The following is a 19,854-nucleotide window of genomic DNA, read 5'->3' as shown; positions in this document are numbered from 1 at the left end:
ATGGAGACCGAGATATTTGAGATTCTCTTGAAAATATTTGACAACGCAAGGGAAAATATTCTGAGTCCTCCTAACTTTGCCTCTTAACCTACTAGAATGAGAGAGAGTGGCTTTTTTAATATTAACAAGCATGATAGTAGCTTCCTGAAATAAAGTGAGAGCCTCTTTAACAACATCCATGTCTTGTCGTGGCCCATCACAAAAAATTAATACATCTTCCACAAAGAGCAAGTGTGTAATGAAAAAATTGTTTGCAACCTCGATCCCCTTGAGATCACCCCTTCGCTTGGCTGCCAATAATAGTATGTTGAGTCCTTCTGCAGCCAAAAGGAAGAGAAGAGGGGATAGTGGGCAGCCCCATGTCAATCCTCTTTATGCATGAAAAAAATGAGAGGTTGAGCCATTGATCAAAATAGAAAATGTGACAGATGTGACACAACTCATGACCTAGTTGACGAAAGGCATCTCAAATCTAAGGCGAGCGAGAATCATCTGGATGTAGACCTAGCTGAATATGTCATAAGCTTTTAAGAGATCTATTTTAGCCACAATTCATTTTAACTTCCTCATCTTTATGCTATGAAGGCCCTCATGAGCCACCCCGATGGCCTCATGAATTTGGCGGCCCTCTAGGAATCCAAATTGCTCCTTCGAATTTTTTTTGGATAGAATTGGTCTGAGTTTGATAGCAATATTCAAAGAATCCAAATTGCTCTTTGGAAATATTTTTAGATAGAATTGCTCTGAGTTGGATAGCAATACCTTTTGCAATAATTTTGTAGACACAATTGCATAACAAGATAGGCATGTATTCATCAAATGATTGAGGATGATCGGTCTTGGGGATGAGAGCACTGAAGGTCAAGTTGATAAGGTCATAAATTATGCCGTTTTGTCATGAATCGTTTAAATAAATTAGTTATTATTATATCAAATTATGTTATGAAGATAAACATTATGAGGAAGACTACCTCCTCATGTATTCTTTCATGATGGTAAGAATGGAACCATGATGATCATTTATTACGCTACTGGATTTAAACTTGCAAAACGGCCCAAAGAAACGGATGGTAATCTGACCGATCAATGCATCGGGGTGTATTATGTATAGATTCAATTGTTGCTTGAAGCGAAAAGTGCCTCTGTTTTTGTTTTCAGCCGTAAACAAGTTATTCTGTATACATTCAACTGATGCTTGAAGCAAAAAGTGCCTATGTTTTAGTTTTCAGCTGTAAACAAGATACTTCGTTTTTTATTAGACTAGTTTTTTCTCGAACATTGCAAGTACATACATACAACACTCTGATTTTTGCTATTTTCTGTCATGAAATTGCACATACCGAAATTTTCATGGCTCATGTTACTTGTAGTACGAGCAAACTCATACATTACCTCGTTTTAGAGCGATTGGGATTATCATCTGAGAGCTTGTATTACCAATTTAGGAATGGTAGACAGACAATGTTCTCATTTATTCATCTGTTTGGTGCTTCTGAACAACTATCCAATTGGTATTCTCATCAACCAAACACTAGTTTATTTACGTGCCAGTCCTTTCCGAGTATCAACAACTATGCATCCCTCTTGCGAGCCTGCTCCAACAGCAAATCAATCTCCCAGGGAAAAATGCTCCATGCCCATCTGCTCATCACTAGACTATACCAAAACGTCCATTTAGAAACCAATCTGGTCGCCCTCTATGCCAGTTACGGAACTATGGGTGATGCACGCCAAGTGTTTGACAAAATATCTCAAAGAAGTGGATTCTTATGGAACATGATGATTAGAGGCTATGCCTGCAGTGGACCGTGTGAAGAAGCGCTCAAACTTTATAAACAAATGCAAGAGGTGGGCATATGGCCTGATAAGTTCACTTTCCCCTTTGTGATCAAGTCATGTGCTTTCCTATCAGCTATGGAAGCGGGCAAGCAGATTCATTATCACATACTCAGAGATGGATTCGAGTCAGATGTTTTTATAGGAAATTTTCTTATAGCAATGTATGCTAAGTGCGGGGATATGGACCTTGCCCGCCAAGTGTTCGACAAAATGTCTAAGAGAACTGTGGTGTCATGGAATGCAATGATTACAAGGTATAACCAGAATGGGCATTGCACTGAAGCTTTGGCTCTTTTACATCAGATGCAACTAGAGGAAGTTATATGAGATCATGCCACGATTGTAAGTATCCTTCCTGCGTTTGCTGAGTATGGATTTCTGCATGAGGGGAAATGCATCCATGGCTATGTTATCAAACAAGGTTTTCAGTCAGATGGTCCAGTAGGAAATTCTCTTATATCTATGTATAGTAAGTGCTGGAGTATAGAGCGTGCATACAAAATCTTTGACAGAATACCCAATAGAGATGTGGTTTCGTGGACTGCAATGATTGGAGGATACTCCCTGAATGGTCATAGCAATGAAGCCTTGGAACTCTATGGTCAAATGCAGCTTGCAGGCATCAAGCCTAATTCACTCACCCTAGGGGCGGTGCTCCCTTCATGTGCTCAGTTAGGCGCGCTACAGCAAGGCCTATCTATCCATGCTTGTAGTATTAGAAGTGGTTTTGAGTCCCATGTTATTGTTGGGACAACCCTCATAGATATGTATATTAAATGTGGAGATATAGGACTTGCATGGCAGTTGTTTAACAAAATGTCGACAAGGAATGTGGTATCATGGAATGCAATAATTGCTGGATGTGCTCATAATGGCCATGCCAATGAGGCCTTATCACTTTTCCGTAAAATGCAACTAGTAGACACCAAACCTGACGAGGCAATCGTGGTGAGTTTGCTACCAGCATGTGCTCATTTGGCCTCTCTGCAACAAGGAAAATGCATTCATGGATACACATTCAGAATTGGTCTCGAGTTGGACATGTGTGTGAGCACTGCCCTCATTGACATGTATGCCAAGTGTGGAAGTCTAGAAATTGCATGCCACATATTTGAAAAAGCATCTGAAAGAGACGTATTATGGAGTGCAATGATTGCAGGTTGTGGAATGCATGGGCATGGTGCAGATGCTCTTGCAATTTTTTTCTGCAATGCAGCATACGGGCTTGAAACCAAACCACGTCATGGGCAACAACAAATAGGAAAGATAAAACATGAAAATGCATTTTGTATTAACAACTGATATACATTTATAGTACATTGTTTGACCATTGTGTTTCACATCCCAAGGTCTCTTGGACTTCTTTTTGTCTATTCGGCTTCCACACTAACCCATTGAGGATTAGGTGTCCAACATTCCCCCCTTTAATCTGAAGGGTTATGTATGTGTCCAAGAAGAGAGTTGTAATACAAAATGTGCAAAAATGCATGGCAACACTAGGTTGAATGTGCTCTTTGAAATGTTGGTATAAAGGGCGATGGTTTAAGGATGACCACCAACAGTAGAACGCTTAGTGCAGTTCTCGGAACTCTTCCAAAACTGGAAAGAAGTTAAAGTCTTCTGCTAGATGAAGTGCCCCTATTGATTTGAAGAGGGAAACCTTCAACCAATAAAGGGAGGTCTCACCCCGCATAAAAGGGAGAACTTCAATCTGAAAAAGGAAGTATCAACCTGTGATGGTTTAAGGATGACCAATAACTCTGGAATACTTAATGCAATTCTCGGAACTCTTCCAAAACTGGCAAGAAGATGAAGTCTTTTGCTCGAGGAAGTGTTCCCAATTTTGTTTCTGGAATTCTTCCGAAGCTGGCAAGAAGCTAAAGTCTTCTGCTAGAGGAAGTGTCCCAGATTACCGACTGAAGGCATGCTCAGGGGCTTCTTTGTTTCTGGCTACAACTCTGAATCTGGTATGGCAGGTTGTGGCTCAGGTTCGCTTGATGTGACTTTGAATCTTGTAAATGACCATCATTTTCCTCCCTGTCAGATACAAGGTGAGATGGTGGAGAAAACTCAACTGCAAGACTGCTCAATACTCTGGAACAAGTTCTGACATGTGATTGGAATATCTTCTTGGCTGTTGATACCCATTGCCAAGAAGCGATCCATCCAAGATGAATCTTTGTTCTTGCAAGACATTTGTTTCTGAAGCATCTGTGTGAAGAATGGGTGGTTTTATGATAGTGCTTACATGGATGAAGATCAAAACAATGATCTTTCAGATGGCCAACTCGATCACAGTGTTGGCATTTCACAATCTGTTGTGGCTGCTGTGGAAGAGGGCAAAATCTAAAATAGCTGGTAGTGAACTGTCATGAATGATTCCAGCACTTTGAAATTGGATTGGTTTGGAGTAGTCTGGAATATGAAAGGACAAGTCCTTGTCATATCCAAGACCATTTCTGTGCTTGTTATGGACAAGCTCTTCCCAAGGTCTGATGATGGGCCTGGGAAGTGCAAACTGAACTTCTGCATCTGCATGTAACCTTGCTGCTTTATTGGGTACTAAATCTGAATGAACTGTAACATTATTGTCTTGCTTCTGATGGGTTGCAGTCTCAATGTTCTGAACAGAGACATGTTCAGAATGACTCATTTGTTTTAGTTCTACTTGCTATAACTGAGATTCGAGCTGCAAAAAATCAATTTTCTCTTGTGAATTTGTAGACAAACCTGAATGTCTGTGAGAGAAACTTTGCTGACTTTTAATGTATCATGAGTAGTAGACAATATGAGAGTCTTGAGGAACTCTAATACTTCATTGATTCTGGCCATTTTTTTTCTTCAATGTCAGAAGTCTCTGTTCAAAATGACTCATTTGTTTTAGTTCTACTTGCTGTAACTGAGATTCGAGCTGCAAAAAATCAATTTTCTCTTGTGAATTTTGTAGACAAACCTGAATGTCTGTGAGAGAAACTTTGCTGACTTTTAATGTATCATGAGTAGTAGACAATATGAGAGTCTTGAGGAACTCTAATACTTCATTGATTCTGGCCATTTTTTTTCTTCAATGTCAGAATTACACATTAAAAAATTGAACACAACAACTACTCAATGCAGAAAAGTAATACCTACTTACAGTACACATCAATATTCTTTATAAATGTGCAGCAAATGATCAGTGTGCAAGCAACAAGCACCAATTACAAAATAAGAGTTTACTCATGACCAACATTATGTTCTAACAATACAACCGGCAAAACTTTTCTCCATAAAAGATTACAGTCAGCCCACCAAACTCTTTATGCAGCAATCGAATCAAGGAACCAATGCACTATAATGAGTTTTAAATACAATGCCACACTGGGGCAGCAACAACTGCAAACTTGCTTGGATCCTTCAAATACTCCTTCACTTTCAAAGCAGAAATGATGGCTATCAAAACTTCAACAACTATAGCACCATGTCATGAACAAGACTTGAATGCTCATATATATAAATGCTTTGAATAGGGTATGAACCAATATTCTCTGATCTTGCCACTTTCTTCAAAGAAAACAATTTGCCCTCAATACTCATATATCACACAGAATTTATGGAGAGCTAACAATGCATATGCTGTAGATACAATTGTCTGACTTTCATATAAATTAATTGTATGGACCGACTCTCAACTTCATGTATGAATAGTCTGAATCATGTATATATGAATAGACCCTCAAAATAATTTAAGGCATATATAAATGGTTTTATCTTCAAAGCGCATGTCTAAATGGTTCAACATAAGAATTGAACGTCCCTCAAAGCAGAGACACCAATATACCAATATAAGCAATCAACTCTTCAATGCAAATGTATCACTACTCAAGCATACAATACAATACATTCAACATAATATACTAAATGTTGCATATGCTCCAACGTAATACATTCAACACACCATTCATCACACAAAGACCATCATACTTTTACCAAAATCTGATTGCTCAGGCTCATAATGGGTCTGGAAAGAAATTCAACCGTCTTCAACTTATCAACAGTGTTAATGTATATAACCTGGCTGCGGGCTTCTTGCTGAATCGTTCTCTTTACAGGCAGAATTTATTTTCTTCTGATTTAACTAACAACCAAAGAACCTCGATTTGGCCTGTAATTCTACCTGAAGGTGTTGGAGACTCGAAAAATTTGTTCCTGAAGTGTTTCAGCCGATTCTTTTTTTCATATATTTTAGATTTGAAGTTGAAAGGAAGTGAAAATGTTTGGAGCTCGCGCCTCCAAGAAGAGCGATGGCACCCGGTATTATAAAATCTTGGGAGTGCCAAAGGATGCTTCGCAGGCTGAATTAAAGAAAGCGTACAGAAAGGCCGCCATGAAAAACCATCCCAACAAGGGCGGAGATGCCGAAAAGTTCAAGGAACTTACTCAGGCGTATGTAGTGCTGAGTGATACTCCGAGCATATTATTTTTCTATCTCCTCCACAATCCGACAAACTCAAAATCAAAATCTCAAATACATAGAACTTGTGATATCTCATTTAAACTGCGATTTCATCGATTCGGGTTGGTTTGGACATCGTAATGGTGATATTGGTGTCTTCACTTCAACATTTACACCCATGAAAAATACAATATCACGTCGTCCTAAAAAGACAGTTATGAAGCTGGTCATGGATTGTGAGACTGACAAAGTTCTTGGGGCATCAATGTGCCCAATTCTCCAAATAAGTTCATGCAAATTAACAGTCTTCAAAAAAATGTTTAACTTAGTGAAAAAGGTTTAACTCACAGGCATTATAAACATCTGGGTAGCACAACTAATAGTGCCAACTCTGATATTATATATTGCAACGCCAAGATGCGTGTGACAGCAACGCCGAGCTTGAACGCGTGAGATTCGCTTGGATTCTCAATAGATGAATATCACCACATAGAAATGCATTGAACACCACTTATATTGCAACATTGGAATGAGAATCATGTGTGCCATCACCACACTGGACTGAGCATGCCATCAACTCACAGTCAACATATATGCAATTTCAAACTTTTAATCCATGGAAAATCCAGTTGATTGAGCATGAAGTTTGTCACGGGGAGAAGATAGGGGCTCTTGACAATCACATTCTTTAATTTAGAGCAGGAATCTGGAGAGTAGCAGTAGGTTAACACAATGTTTAAGGCACTTAGGGTAGAGAGAGTATGCAGCAGAGAATAATGGCTTCGTGATATGATATGGAGGCCAACAGCGTATTGGGAGACCATCAACGTGGTATAGATCTCTCCAACAATGACATCAACGAGACACGGCTATAGATCTCTCCAACAATAACATCGTATTCAACCGCGTATAAATTGGAGAAGATTTACAATGTTATATGAATTCTTGAACAATATTCACTTCAACATACCAAGTTAATTCTTTAATAAATCAGCTTGAACAATTTTCACTTCAATGCACCACCATTGAAAAGAACAATTCACAGTATAATGGGACAGTGGGACAGTGCTAGCATACCATTCAACGGTTTCCAAATTTAATGCAAGTTTCTACGGCTTCAACATCTTCAAGCTTTAAACAACTACCCTCAGCGCATGCTAGGACATTTACACGCAGACCTCTAAGCACATAGCGCATGGTCTCACATTCATTACAATGCAACCAATGCTCAAAATTCACAATCTTAACATAATTCAAGCAACATAGTAGAGCAGTGTTATTGGACTATGTCAGAGAAGTGTGGGAGGTTACAAAATTGGCAGAAAAATGCAAGACAAACTGACAAACTTCTAAAGAAATGATAGAAGGGAGTTACAATGGCAGATAGAAGCCAAAAATGGCACTGGAGAAATGACAGAGGTTGCAGCTAGAATTTAGTTAAGAAAATATTCATGAAATGCAGAACTGATGGCAGAAATGACCTACACAGAAAGGCCATAAAACAAATGGCTCAAAGTAATTATGCAAGGCAAGAATACACCTGCTCTGATACCATGTTAAACACACATGGGCAACAACAAATAGGAAAGATAAAACATGAAAATGCATCTTTTATTAACCACTGATATACATTTATAATACATTATTTCACTGTTGGGTTTCACATCCCAAGGTCTCTTGGACTTCTTTTTGTCTATTTGGCTTCCACACTAACCCATTGAGGATTAGGTGTCCAACAAACCTTTTGCCACTTCATCTCCTCGACAGCCATCCGATCGGATCCCGTAGATCTGACGGTTATTGCGCATATCGCATGGGCCTCCGTGGTCGACCTTTACCACGCGATGGTGAGCGGTTTAGTGAACAGTACCATTGCTACGTGTCACACAACATATGGAATCGCGCGGTCGCGCCCAAATACCACTTCCCCTCCACTAGCGGTGCAATGAAAACCGCTTACTGCCTCCCGCTAAAAACAAAACATCAAATCAGTTTCTCGCTGATGCCATCTATCCAAATCCCGAACTCACCAAAAGCTTTGATTTTGCATAAAAACAAAGTTAAATAGTTTTGCGTCCTTATTCTGAAAAGCGCATGCATGCAACCTGAACGTTGAAGTCGACCAGCTTGTACCCCAACCATCAGCCACCCTGAAACTTGCAGTTCGACGCCGCTCCAAGTCTACCATTCGCACCCAATGAACCTGCATTCCATTACTCGTCACTAAAAATAGGTATTTACTAGTTTCTGTCCATAAAACCTATAAATGCTTGCTTCTCTCTATAATTAATTTCAAAAAACCCAAATTTCATTATAATTCAGTTGCTGAATTTAAAATTCAAGATCTCCAAGACCCTCTGTTTTCACCAACTCCACTTAAAAACCCCATTTTCCTTTCTGAATCCATAAGAACCAGAATGGAAACCCTCGTGGTCCTTAGTGTAGCACCTATCACTACCCCTCATCGAGACTTGGATTATCTGCCCTTAGTAGATAAAGATTTTTAGATAAAAGACCTTGTAACTGAAGAAAATCCTCTGAAAGTACTTTGTTAATGTCGGGACAATTACATGAATAACTCTGATCCCATAGGACTTTGGGAATCAAATCTCCCAAGATACATGCTCCCCTCTGTGCGTATTTTCCCTGACATTATCCATCAATGTCACACCAATTACAATCCTGCCCTCAGAGCAATAGTGTCCCCCAATCAAACGGTTCTCTTCACAGTTACTGCAGATTCAATCAATGAGATGTTTCAGTTTCAACCCAGTCAAGACCTCACCCCCATTTCCCTTGGTGAATTACTAGAGAAATCATCCAAATTGTCCCACTCTGAAGTCAGTTGCCTTTGCCAGAATTTCATGGATAAACAACATCAACCCAAGGATCCTTTTCCTTATATGTCATCTTTCTTCACACAGATAGGTAAAAACATAGTCAATATGATAGCTGCAGTCATGGGTTTCAATATTAGTGAGTATGTGGATGAGTTGACCCTAGTTTTAATGTCCATTTTTACCCCTAGTCAGTCTCCTGCTGTCAAATATAATTATGCTGCTTTCATAGCTGAGAAAATCCATGACCAGTTCATGAGGCTGGAGAATGAAAATGTGTTCAAGTATTCCACAATCATATATCACCTTTTCCTTTATTATCAGTCTGACCAGTTCCCGTTCTCTGTAAATAAGCTTGATACAATGGGAAATCCCAGATTAGTTATTTTCCGGACTTCCATCTTTCGTGATTCACCTGGTCCATACTCATACACTGAATTCATTGACCAGTTTTTCCACCCAATAACCACCATGCTGACAGGAAACCCTCCTCATAGGACCAATGATGAAATCAAAAGAATTCTTCAGCTCTCTATGTAGTACAAGATAGGTGACTGGTACTTGTACCGGAATCACACATAGATCAGAATTTATGGTTGTTAACTTCCTCCATTAAAACTACCAAGGTATGTTCCTATGAGGTTGTTTGCCTTGGAATATTATAGGCAAATGTTAGATTCTGATCATACTCATTTCACCAAGGCCAAGAAGAAAGCACAATTGAGAATTAAAGACCACCGAGGCCCATTTGTCCTCAACAATAGAGAAACAGGAAAAATAGCAAAAGAAATCCTAGAAAGAATCAAACTAAAGAAAAGTTTTGTTTGGAGGTATGATCCACAAGGTTTCATTTGTGATAGGAGAATGAAAAACAAGCTGTCACCATATTTCTATCACAAAATCCCTGAAATAGAATAGTATGAAAATATGGATGAATGGAAGGAAGGGACTTTAGTTGAAATGGATAGTGATCAAGTTGATGTAAAAAATGTGATGAAAGACTTAGAAAAGAGGCTTGACCTAAACTCTTGTGAATAGGTACCAGTTGGATCCACCCAAAAGCCAACACCAGAGCCTAGTGCCTCTACAACAGAGACTTCTCAAAGGCACTCACAGGAAACTAGTGCACCCCTTGTAGAAACACCGCAGGAAAAAGATCAAGGAACAAGTACTCTAGCATTAGAACAACCAGAGATTTTAGAGCAGCCTGAAATCTCCGAAGAATAGTTCCCACCACAGCCCCATTCAACTCAAGTAAATATGGGAAATCCCCCAGTTTTGTAGACTCTATTGAATGGGAAAAGAACTTGAAAAGAGACAGGGAAGTAGCTACCCCTGCCAGTGGTCCTTCAGACCAGCCTGGTGCTAAGAGGCACAGGCTAAATCCATATTTAGAGGAAGAATTCTTTGAGGAAACAACAGGGAGTTTAAGGAAAGAAGGTGGAGACAGTCTACATAAATTTCCAATAGGTGAGACACCTTCCACTTCACAAAGACAAGAGCTTGAAAGACAACAAAGTACGAAAGTTTCTTCTTTTAGGTCTTCATCTGACAAGACCATAGACATAAAAGGAAAATTCAAAGAGATAAAGGCAAAAAATGAACAGCTGAAGGCCCAAGCCTACACTCAATACTTGAAGATGGCCCCTACTAATCAAACCAGGTTGATGTCAGCTTATGACATCAAAGAAGGGAAAATGTAGATGAGCTTTCTAAAGCCCATAGTACAACAGCCCAAATCACTTGCAGACTACCTCAAAACTGATTTTGAGGTCTTAGCCAAAGATATCCACCCCATAGATCAAATAGAACTGCATAAGCAAACAGGGGAAATGGTTTATTCTACACTGACAAGCAAGGCCATGATGGCACACAGGTTGGAGAATTCACTGAACAACACTACTGCCCAACTACAACTAGAAAAGGCTTCCTCACAAGCAAAAGACAACAGAATTAAAACATTGGAGGATTTGATTATTGAGTTGGGCCATAACCCAAAGGATATCAAAGCTGTAGAGGCCCTGATAAAGAAAAAGAATGAAGATATAGCTGCCCTGAGAAAGCAGTTGAAATTGCCACCACTCATGCATCCACAGACTGCTGAAGTGATTGAAAAGAAGAATGAAGAAGAGCTTATGGACTTGGTCCTCAAGCTAAATGAGCAATTAAAGGAAACCAAACAAGAATTAGAGAAAACACTACAAAGCAGGCAGAGTGAGTCGACCTCTTAGCCTTAGAATGTAGTGCCAGTGGTTTCTACAACAATCCCTTCTACATTGGCAATTGCGCTAGCACCAAATGTCCCTATGGAAACAACTGAAACTATTGGAGTAACAGGTACATATACATCACAGTCAAGAACTTCAAATCAGAGCACATAAGAGTTAATCAAGTCCAAGGAGGAAATGAAGCTCCAGGTCACTGAACTCCAAAAGGTAAAGGAGAAATTCATTACTTTAGAACAAAAGTATGATGTGTCAAAATTTAATTTTGCTGAAGAGGTAAGGAAAAACAAAGGCTTAACTCAACAGGTTAAAACACTAGAAAAGGATCTTACATTTGAAAAGCCTTTGACTGACATAAGAAAGACATTATGGACCAACATCATTGAATCAATCAATGATGTTTGGTCATCAATTCAAATCATTTTTGAACAAATTGACTTGGTGAAAGCTGCTCTCCAAGATATTGAAAAAACCAAAGGAGAACCAGGAGAGAAACCTGAAGAGGCTATTAGATTGATCAACTTTCTAAACAACAGAAACAGGTATCAGTTAGAACAGCTAAACATAGAGGATAGAACTGGTACCATCCTTGAAATGAAGAAAGTATTGACCAAAAGGGGTCTAATGCAAAGCTTAGAACACAAATGCCAAAATATGCAAGAGGACATAGATGAATTTAAGGGGAAATTTGGAATTTTACAAAGTAAAGGACTTCCAAGTCCTTTAGTCATCAATGACAAACTAATGAGGCGGGATGATTATGTCAACAAATTATATCAATATGCTAATAATCAAGCCATTTCATTTCCCAGTTCATCTGCGCCCAAGGCATTGCCCACAGGGAGAATTCTTTATGACAGTTTGGAGAACCTGTTTTATATTGAGCATGAAGTGGGGCATTTGTTTCCAGTACAACCAAATTTTGTAAAATACACAGAAATAGATGAAATCTTCAGAAAACTGATAAGGGCCAGAATACCAAGAGATGATTGGTGGACCAACATGACAAATATTTTATGATTTATCAGGGTAAAAAGTAAAGTAAAATTGAAGTATTTACCATAGTCACTTTTGGTAAAAGAAGATGAATGACAATAAAACAAGTAAAGAGTATCAATCATAGATAAAAGAGTATCAGCAAAAAGCCAAAATCAATCAGCCAACACAGAATTACGAGCAAGATAGAAAGATGCACATTCATAGGACTTGCTTCTAGCTCCTTCAACAAAAACAGGGACACCAACCAAGCAGTTCACATTCAATTTCTACTTTCGAGACCATCTGTCTCTACATTCATGTAAAAGATATTTAGTTTCCTAGAATATATCTTTCTTTGTTAGGAGATATTTTGATATAAATTTTGTATAAGTACTTCATCATTCGAAGTATAGAGGGTGGATTCTTAGACATTTTTGTAGATTCTCTATTTTGCAATAGAAATGTTGTTGAACAACTATTGTATGGTTGACAGGACAAAGTAATAAAGCAAAGGACTTTTACAGGATTCCTGTGTCAAATGAGAAACAAATAAGTATTCTATATCTTATGTTTTTACAGTTTTCTTGTTTTAAATATTCATATGTGTTCCATATCTGAATGATAAACGAAAAATTATATTTCAAAAGGAGCTTTACTGCATTCTGTCTTTAAAATCATTTATATTCTTAATGTTTTCTTCCAAGCTATCATAGGTAGGGAATTCTTAATTGCTCCCTTCTTTTTAGTTTATCACTGTGACCATTTAACAAAAAATTCTTAATTGTTTTTTATTAATGAGCATCCACTTTTTCTTATCTTGAACTTTGTTGAAGGATTCTTAATTGCCCTTCCTCCCTTTCAATACCATTTCACCCTTTTAAGCTATCATTTGTCTCTTGTTTAGCTATCTTTTCCTGTAAAGCCCTCTTTTGTTGAATCAACCTGATCTAGTTAAACCATCCTCAGTTGACTCCATAGTCCAATGGCCTGAAATACCTTGTTCTATCCATCTGCTCCTGAATTCCACCACCAAACAAAATAAAAAACCCCCAAGCTTTCATAACTAGCCTAATATCCCATAAACAAAGCTAAATCATAAAGAGAGAGCCCTCTCTGAGTACATATTGGCTAGATTCTGTACTTAAAAGATTGGTTTGTGGTTACCTTGGACCCATTTCCTTCTTCTTACAACTTCAAGGAAAATCTGAGTGATAACAGCTACCTTACTTCAGACTTTGGCTACCTTTGTTCAGACTTTGGCTACCTTTTATTCACTGTGGGACTTTCAGCTTCCTTCATTTCAGACTTCGGCTATCTCTATTGTGGGATTACAGAACCGAACTTACTTATACCCCTCAAACTAGACGAGCTTACTTGGTATATATACTCGTTGGAGCCTCCTTAAATGCGTCGACATGATCAATTGAAAGGGGTCGAGTTTATATAAGGCTAGGTTGACTTGTCATTGTTTGTAGGCCAACTAGTAGATAGTTGAGGAGGCTAACTTTATGGGGAAGGAGTAGGATGATAAATATTTTTTTTTCTTCACCTTAAGGAGCCCAAGAATGGTTTCTTACAAAAATAATTTTGACTTTGACTCAATAAAAAGCCTAGAGCACACAATGGGTGCTTTGACCTATTGACTATTGACCCAAGCATGAAACCCATTCTTTAATAAGTCAATTTATTAATAATAAAAAATTATTCTTATTCTGACAATTATATATTACATCATGACTCAAATATAATTATGAAGATCGAACCTAGTTACATTTTCAACACTCCCTCTTAACTAGGGAGGTATTCACAATTACCTATATTTATAGAGGTACATGGAAGATCTCCAAAATGAACTATGAAGAGTTCTGCCACACTCAGTGCCTCAGACTAGATTCCTAACCAAGGTAATCTATCTGGGTGGGACTAAGATAGACTCAAGTTTTCAGCGAGTCTAGGTATCATCCTGCCACACTCAGTGCCTCGGACTAGATTCCTAACCAGGGTAATCTATTTGGGTGGGACTAAGATGGACTCAAGCTTTCAGCGAGTCTAGGTACCATCAGGCTTACTTGCTAACCATCAACCTAGGGATCTAGGTGCATATCCAAGGTTAGAGCTCCAAGACCAATGCCACCCTCCCTCTTTGGGATCTAGACATTAATACATAGGTCGGCTAGATGTCCTCCCAAACATCCAACATTAGATGCTTCAACTCTCCCTATCAAACTAGATATATCCATTTGTCAAGCATGCTTCCAAAGTGTTCATTCTTCTTATGGAGAGATTTATCTATACAAACACAAATGCAATCAATAATAAACTTTCAAATATACATACAAGTAAACACAAACCTTCGAGGTCCTCATTCATTCTGATGCTTCAATCATCACTTTCAAATATACATACAAGTAAACACAAACCTTCAAGGTCCTCATTCATTCTGATGCTTCTATCATCATCAAGTTATCCAAATACTTTCTTCTCACTTCTTTTATCAACATCAAATACATCTTCATATCTTCTCGAGTCTTTTATTCATCGACAGTACTTTTGTTCTTTTCAAACATTTACAGTCATCATATGCCCTTCCTCTCAAATGGGAGATATACCCTTTCTACTATCCAGGCTCCCTCTTAGGGGATCAAACACTTCCTTCTTCTATAACATCAGAGAACCTTTCATGGCTCTATCGAGGCCATCTTTATTATCATCATTCATATAATTTCCTTCATCAGGCTTTATTATTATCAAGTCAACTTAAGAACATCTTCAACATCTTGAATATTATGTACCTACACAACTTAAGTAGCAAATACAACCAAATACATATAGAAGCATGGTGTTAACTAGGTTACTATAGTAAGCATTTAGACTCAAAAGTTATAAACTCAATTTCTTACTAGGGTTTACTTACGAGCCCTAGACTACATTATCAAGACTTAGAGCAACTCATTCAAAATGTTAGACTTATTATATCTAGGGATATATGATGGACTCTATCATGATTTAATGCAAACCTTAGATTCCATCTTTGAGACACAAAGCCTTGTATATCAATAATAAAAATCCATTCATAATGCTATGCATTTAAGGAATATGTCAAACTTTTACTAGGGTTTGTAGCAAACCCTAGATTTTAGAAATATCGTCATATCCTAGAATATCAATCTTCTAATAGAGCTTTGTTACAAACCATAGAATTCACAAATTAAAATATGAGCATCTGCAATTAGGTTAGCATACATATATGGGATGTACTTATCTACTTTGTAAACCCAAAACATAACCATTAATACAACAATTTTATCGGGCTAGGGTTTTGGTCATACCGATGAATATACACCTAGGGTTAGGACCTTGTTTTAGCTAATACAACAATCTTACTTATAAACCTTAACTTTCCAAACCCTAGGGGTTCAATACATAGCATAGACATCTAAAGGACTAGGGTTTCCATCATAACAATACCAAAACCCTAAACATCAAAAGAATAGAATTTCTAGATTTCGTCAATAACCCTTATATTAGGGTTTTACGATGAACCTTTTTAGGGTTTCACAATAATGATAATATAACAAGGGTAGATTCAATCTAATGATTAATCACCCTAACAAGGATCATTATGATCAAAAAATCCTAGACAAGAAAGAGTTAGTAACAAATTTCAAAAGGTCCCAACTTGTAATATGAAGAAGAATTATAAACTTTTATACATGCCTTGAGTTCTAATTTATATAGACCTGAAAGGTCCCCTCTTAAATATGATAGCATCTTCATAGTTTATGTATCATCTTGTGCCCAAGGATCCCATTCAATTTTCCAAATCACCATTTCTAAGATCAACATGTGTGCCTTATTTTTCTCTTTCTATATTCTTTGACAAACACAACCAAAATATACAAGTATAATAGCGTGATTATTATCTAGGGTTTCCATTACCCTTTCAGAGAATGAATTCCTAGAGATCTTAAGTACAAACCCTTATAGGCCTTGGGACATTATGTCAAAATCAATTAATTCTATTTTTCGCAAGGAATTGTCATATACCAAACCCTAAACATTATGAGATAGGGTTGTTAAGAGGGAACAAATGAATGAGGGTGAGACTTTTACAAACCCTAGTCATTAATAATTTTAACATAATGAGGACTTTCTCATCCTAGAATCATACAAGCAACTAATCTTAACATTTCATGCTAGTCTATTAACAAATGAACATTCTATACATAATTTAAGATTATATACCTTTGCCTTTCATGTTTGACGGATTGACGTTTCATAGAGCTTGTTGCTTTTTCTAGAAAACTAAAAAACATATTGTTAGATGTCAAAAACATAAAGAATAATAACCATACTTACTTGAATGTGGTGAGGACTTCAAGTTGGTCTGTTCTCTCTTGATTGTAGTAGAGGCTTCCAAGAGTGAGTTGTTACAGGTCTTCAAATAGACTACTTCCTTTAGAGATTAATATACTTGCTCAACGATAGAACTTTAGACACATATTCCTCCTTGATCCTTCTTAAATGTTACACAAATTACAAGATTGATGGAAAAAGATTTTTTCTTATTGAATTAGACTTTTTCAAAACATGTTTTATTATACCAAGTATTGTGATATTTTCAGTGATGTCTGATACATATATTTCTGAATTTCTAAAAATGATTGCGATCTTTTGATGACTGTAACTTCTTCCATATGATCTTAAGACTGCTTCTTATTTAGTTCGGTCTTTCATCCTTTCAACAAGTGAATTTCTTAGTTATAAATGACACTTCAAATTTTGTGATTTGGTTGCCCTTTATTGCTTTGCTCTTCTAACTCAGGCCTGCAGCCTAATTACTGAAGATTTGACTTATAGTCAAACCAAAAAATGAGCTATGTCAGTTCAGTCTTCCTTTTACGTAGTTTTGACTTGAGAATTAAATATGAGACTTTTTTTTTTCAACCTATAGTGATATTTTGGTTGCCTCTTATGTTACTAACCTTAACTTTGATACCCTATTGAGAAATCTAGGGCGACCTTTGTTTAATTTGATTTCTCCATTGTTTGACAGTTTCTTGTCAATTTTTATTTTCTTCTTCTTAGTAGTTATGTTATTATCATCAAAGCAATTTCCAAAAACACAAAGACACCAATGAACACATGGTATAAGAACTTAGCCAGAGCAAAACCCCTATCTAGGGGAAAACCCAGTCAAGGACTCTTCCTTCAGTGGATTCATATGACAGTGAGACAAACAAGACTAAGAAAACGACCTCCTTCCCTCCATCAAGTCAGCCTCTTTAGTCTTCAATGAACATCACTAGATTTTAAGGTCAAAGCATTCATGATGTGGGCAATATTCTATTGCAGACTTTGGTCTCCTTTCATCTATGTGGAATTGCAAACTTCAGCCTCCTTTCATTTCTATGGAATCGCAGAACTTCGACCTCATTCTATAACTGAGGAACTGCAGACTTCAGCTTCCTTTTACTCAGATTTAGGCTAGCTTACTTCAAACTTTGGTTACTTTTATCCACTGTGGGACTTTCGACTTCCTTCATTTCAGACTTGGCTACCTTACTTCAGACTTTGGTTGCCTTTCTTCAAACTTCGACTACCTTTTATTCACTGTGGGACTTTCGGCTTCCTTCATTTCAGAATCCAACTATCTTACTTCAAACTTCGGCTATCTATACCGTGGGATTACAAAACCAAACTTAATTATTCCCCTCAAACTGGACGAGCTTACTTGGTATATATAGTCATTGGAGCCTCCTTAAATGAGCCAACATGATCAATTAAAAGGGGTCGACTTTATATAAGGCTAGGTCAACTTGTCATTGTTTATAGGCCGACTAGGAGATAGTTGAGGAGGCTGACTTGATGGGGAAGGAGTAGGACAATAAATAATTTTGTTTCTCAACCTTAAGGATCCCATGAAGGGTTTCTTACAAAAATAGTTTTGACTTTAACTCAAAAAAATCCTAGAGCACACAATGGGTGCTTTGACCTATTGACTATTGACCCAAGCATTAAACCCATGCTTTAATAAGTCAATTTAATAATAATAATAAATTATTTTGACAATTATATATTACATCATGACTCAAGTATAATTATGAAGACTGAACCTAGTTACATTCTTCAACAACGAGAAAGATGAAGTTGTTTCCAGATACATTAATGGCCTTCGATATGTTATTCAAGACAAGTTACATGTGGTGCAAATTTGATTTGTTACAGAGGAATATCAACTTGCCTTGAAGGATGAAAAGAAACCATCTGGAAAACAATTAAGTCCTCATGGTAAAAGAACAAGAGGTGCAGGAAAGAGCATGTCTAGAAGAAGAAAAAGCAACAGAAGAAAGGAGAAGGCAACAATACAAGTGTCGCAAACCAAGAATCTTGAAGAAAATTTGAATCCCCTATAGGCGGATGAGGAAGATTTGGAGGAGCATGTTTCAAATGTGGAGCATAATGGCACAAGGCTTATGAATGTCCAAAGAAATAAGATGCCAACAGAAAGCAAGAAGGAAAAACTCATATTTCCCAAGGAGTGGAGAGCATGGAGCACAAATAGATGCAATATTGGATGTAAGTGTTGTTCACTTATTGTAGGTAGTGGTAACACTAATGATTTGGTGTCTAATGAAGTTATTAAGAAATTGAATTTGAAATGCACCCCACATTTAAATGCCTATTGAGTCTCTTGGTTGGAAAAAGGACACCATGTCACTGTTTTAAGAAGTGCTTTCTAAATTTCCAATTTGGGCATTACAATGACTAATATTATGTTGTAGGGGTCCTATAAATGCCTATTGAGTCTCTTGGTTGCAAAAGGTACACCATGTTACTGTTCTAAGAGGTGCTTGGTAAATTTCCAATTTTGAAATTACCATGACTAATTTTTATGTTGCTGGGGTCCTATAAATTCATTACAGACATAACAACAAATTTTATGTAGAATTTACCAAAATAAACACAAGTACGTACCAGTGTCTCCCAGCATATGACGATCCTAGCTAGTGTTGCTCTGGATTCTTTGCTCTCGTTACCAAACCGATTGATACGTCCCTTCCTATCTGGGATCAACCTTATCAGTTCTTAGATCTAAAGGACTTCGAGATCGAAGTCCACTAGCCCTGGTGCCCAAAATTCAAAGAACAACTCAAGTTTTCCCAATTTTAGTTCAAAATCGAGCCCCAGGCTCATACCTCAAAATAGTCTCTCCAGAATCTCTCATGACTCTCCTTCTCTTCTACTATCTTCCTCCTCCCCTAACAAATACCCCCTCTTCAGTCTATTCGTCCTCCCTATATTAGAGAGCTTTCTTCTTCCCTAGGAAACCTTTCCCCACTACCTCTGCACAAATTATTTTCTTAATCCTTGTTCGTTGCCTATCAACTAACATTGCTATGAATAGCCTTTAAGGTCTTTTAAGGTAGTCACCAGTCCCCCTGCCTCTGATAATAAATGGACTTGGCTTTAGCAGCGAAAATAGCGTACATAAGAGGCATTTACACGTATTCATGAAATTTTAACGCACTAGCTTGAA

The 19,854-nt window shown here is 37.6% G+C and overlaps 1 protein-coding gene and 1 pseudogene across 1 annotated transcript in view; both read left to right on the top strand.

Annotated features, from left to right (window-relative positions):
- Positions 1-1,716: 1,716 nt before the first annotated feature.
- Positions 1,717-2,166, top strand: LOC149232251 (pentatricopeptide repeat-containing protein At4g25270, chloroplastic pseudogene; annotated as a pseudogene).
- Positions 2,167-2,301: 135 nt separating this feature from the next.
- The window catches only part of LOC149232250 (pentatricopeptide repeat-containing protein At2g33680-like), a 90,982-nt gene continuing 73,429 nt past the window's right edge, over positions 2,302-19,854 (top strand). The window contains exon 1 of the mRNA XM_089381862.1: positions 2,302-3,079. Within this exon, the coding sequence (XP_089237988.1) occupies positions 2,302-3,079 (778 nt within the window). The remainder of the gene's footprint in view (positions 3,080-19,854) is intronic.

Source organism: Pinus tabuliformis, chromosome J (genome assembly GCF_031772625.1).
Source record: "Pinus tabuliformis cultivar Carrire ecotype Pingquan chromosome J, CPIR1, whole genome shotgun sequence".
Lineage (NCBI taxonomy): Eukaryota > Viridiplantae > Streptophyta > Pinopsida > Pinales > Pinaceae > Pinus > Pinus tabuliformis.
This window is presented reverse-complemented; position numbering and strand designations above follow the sequence as displayed.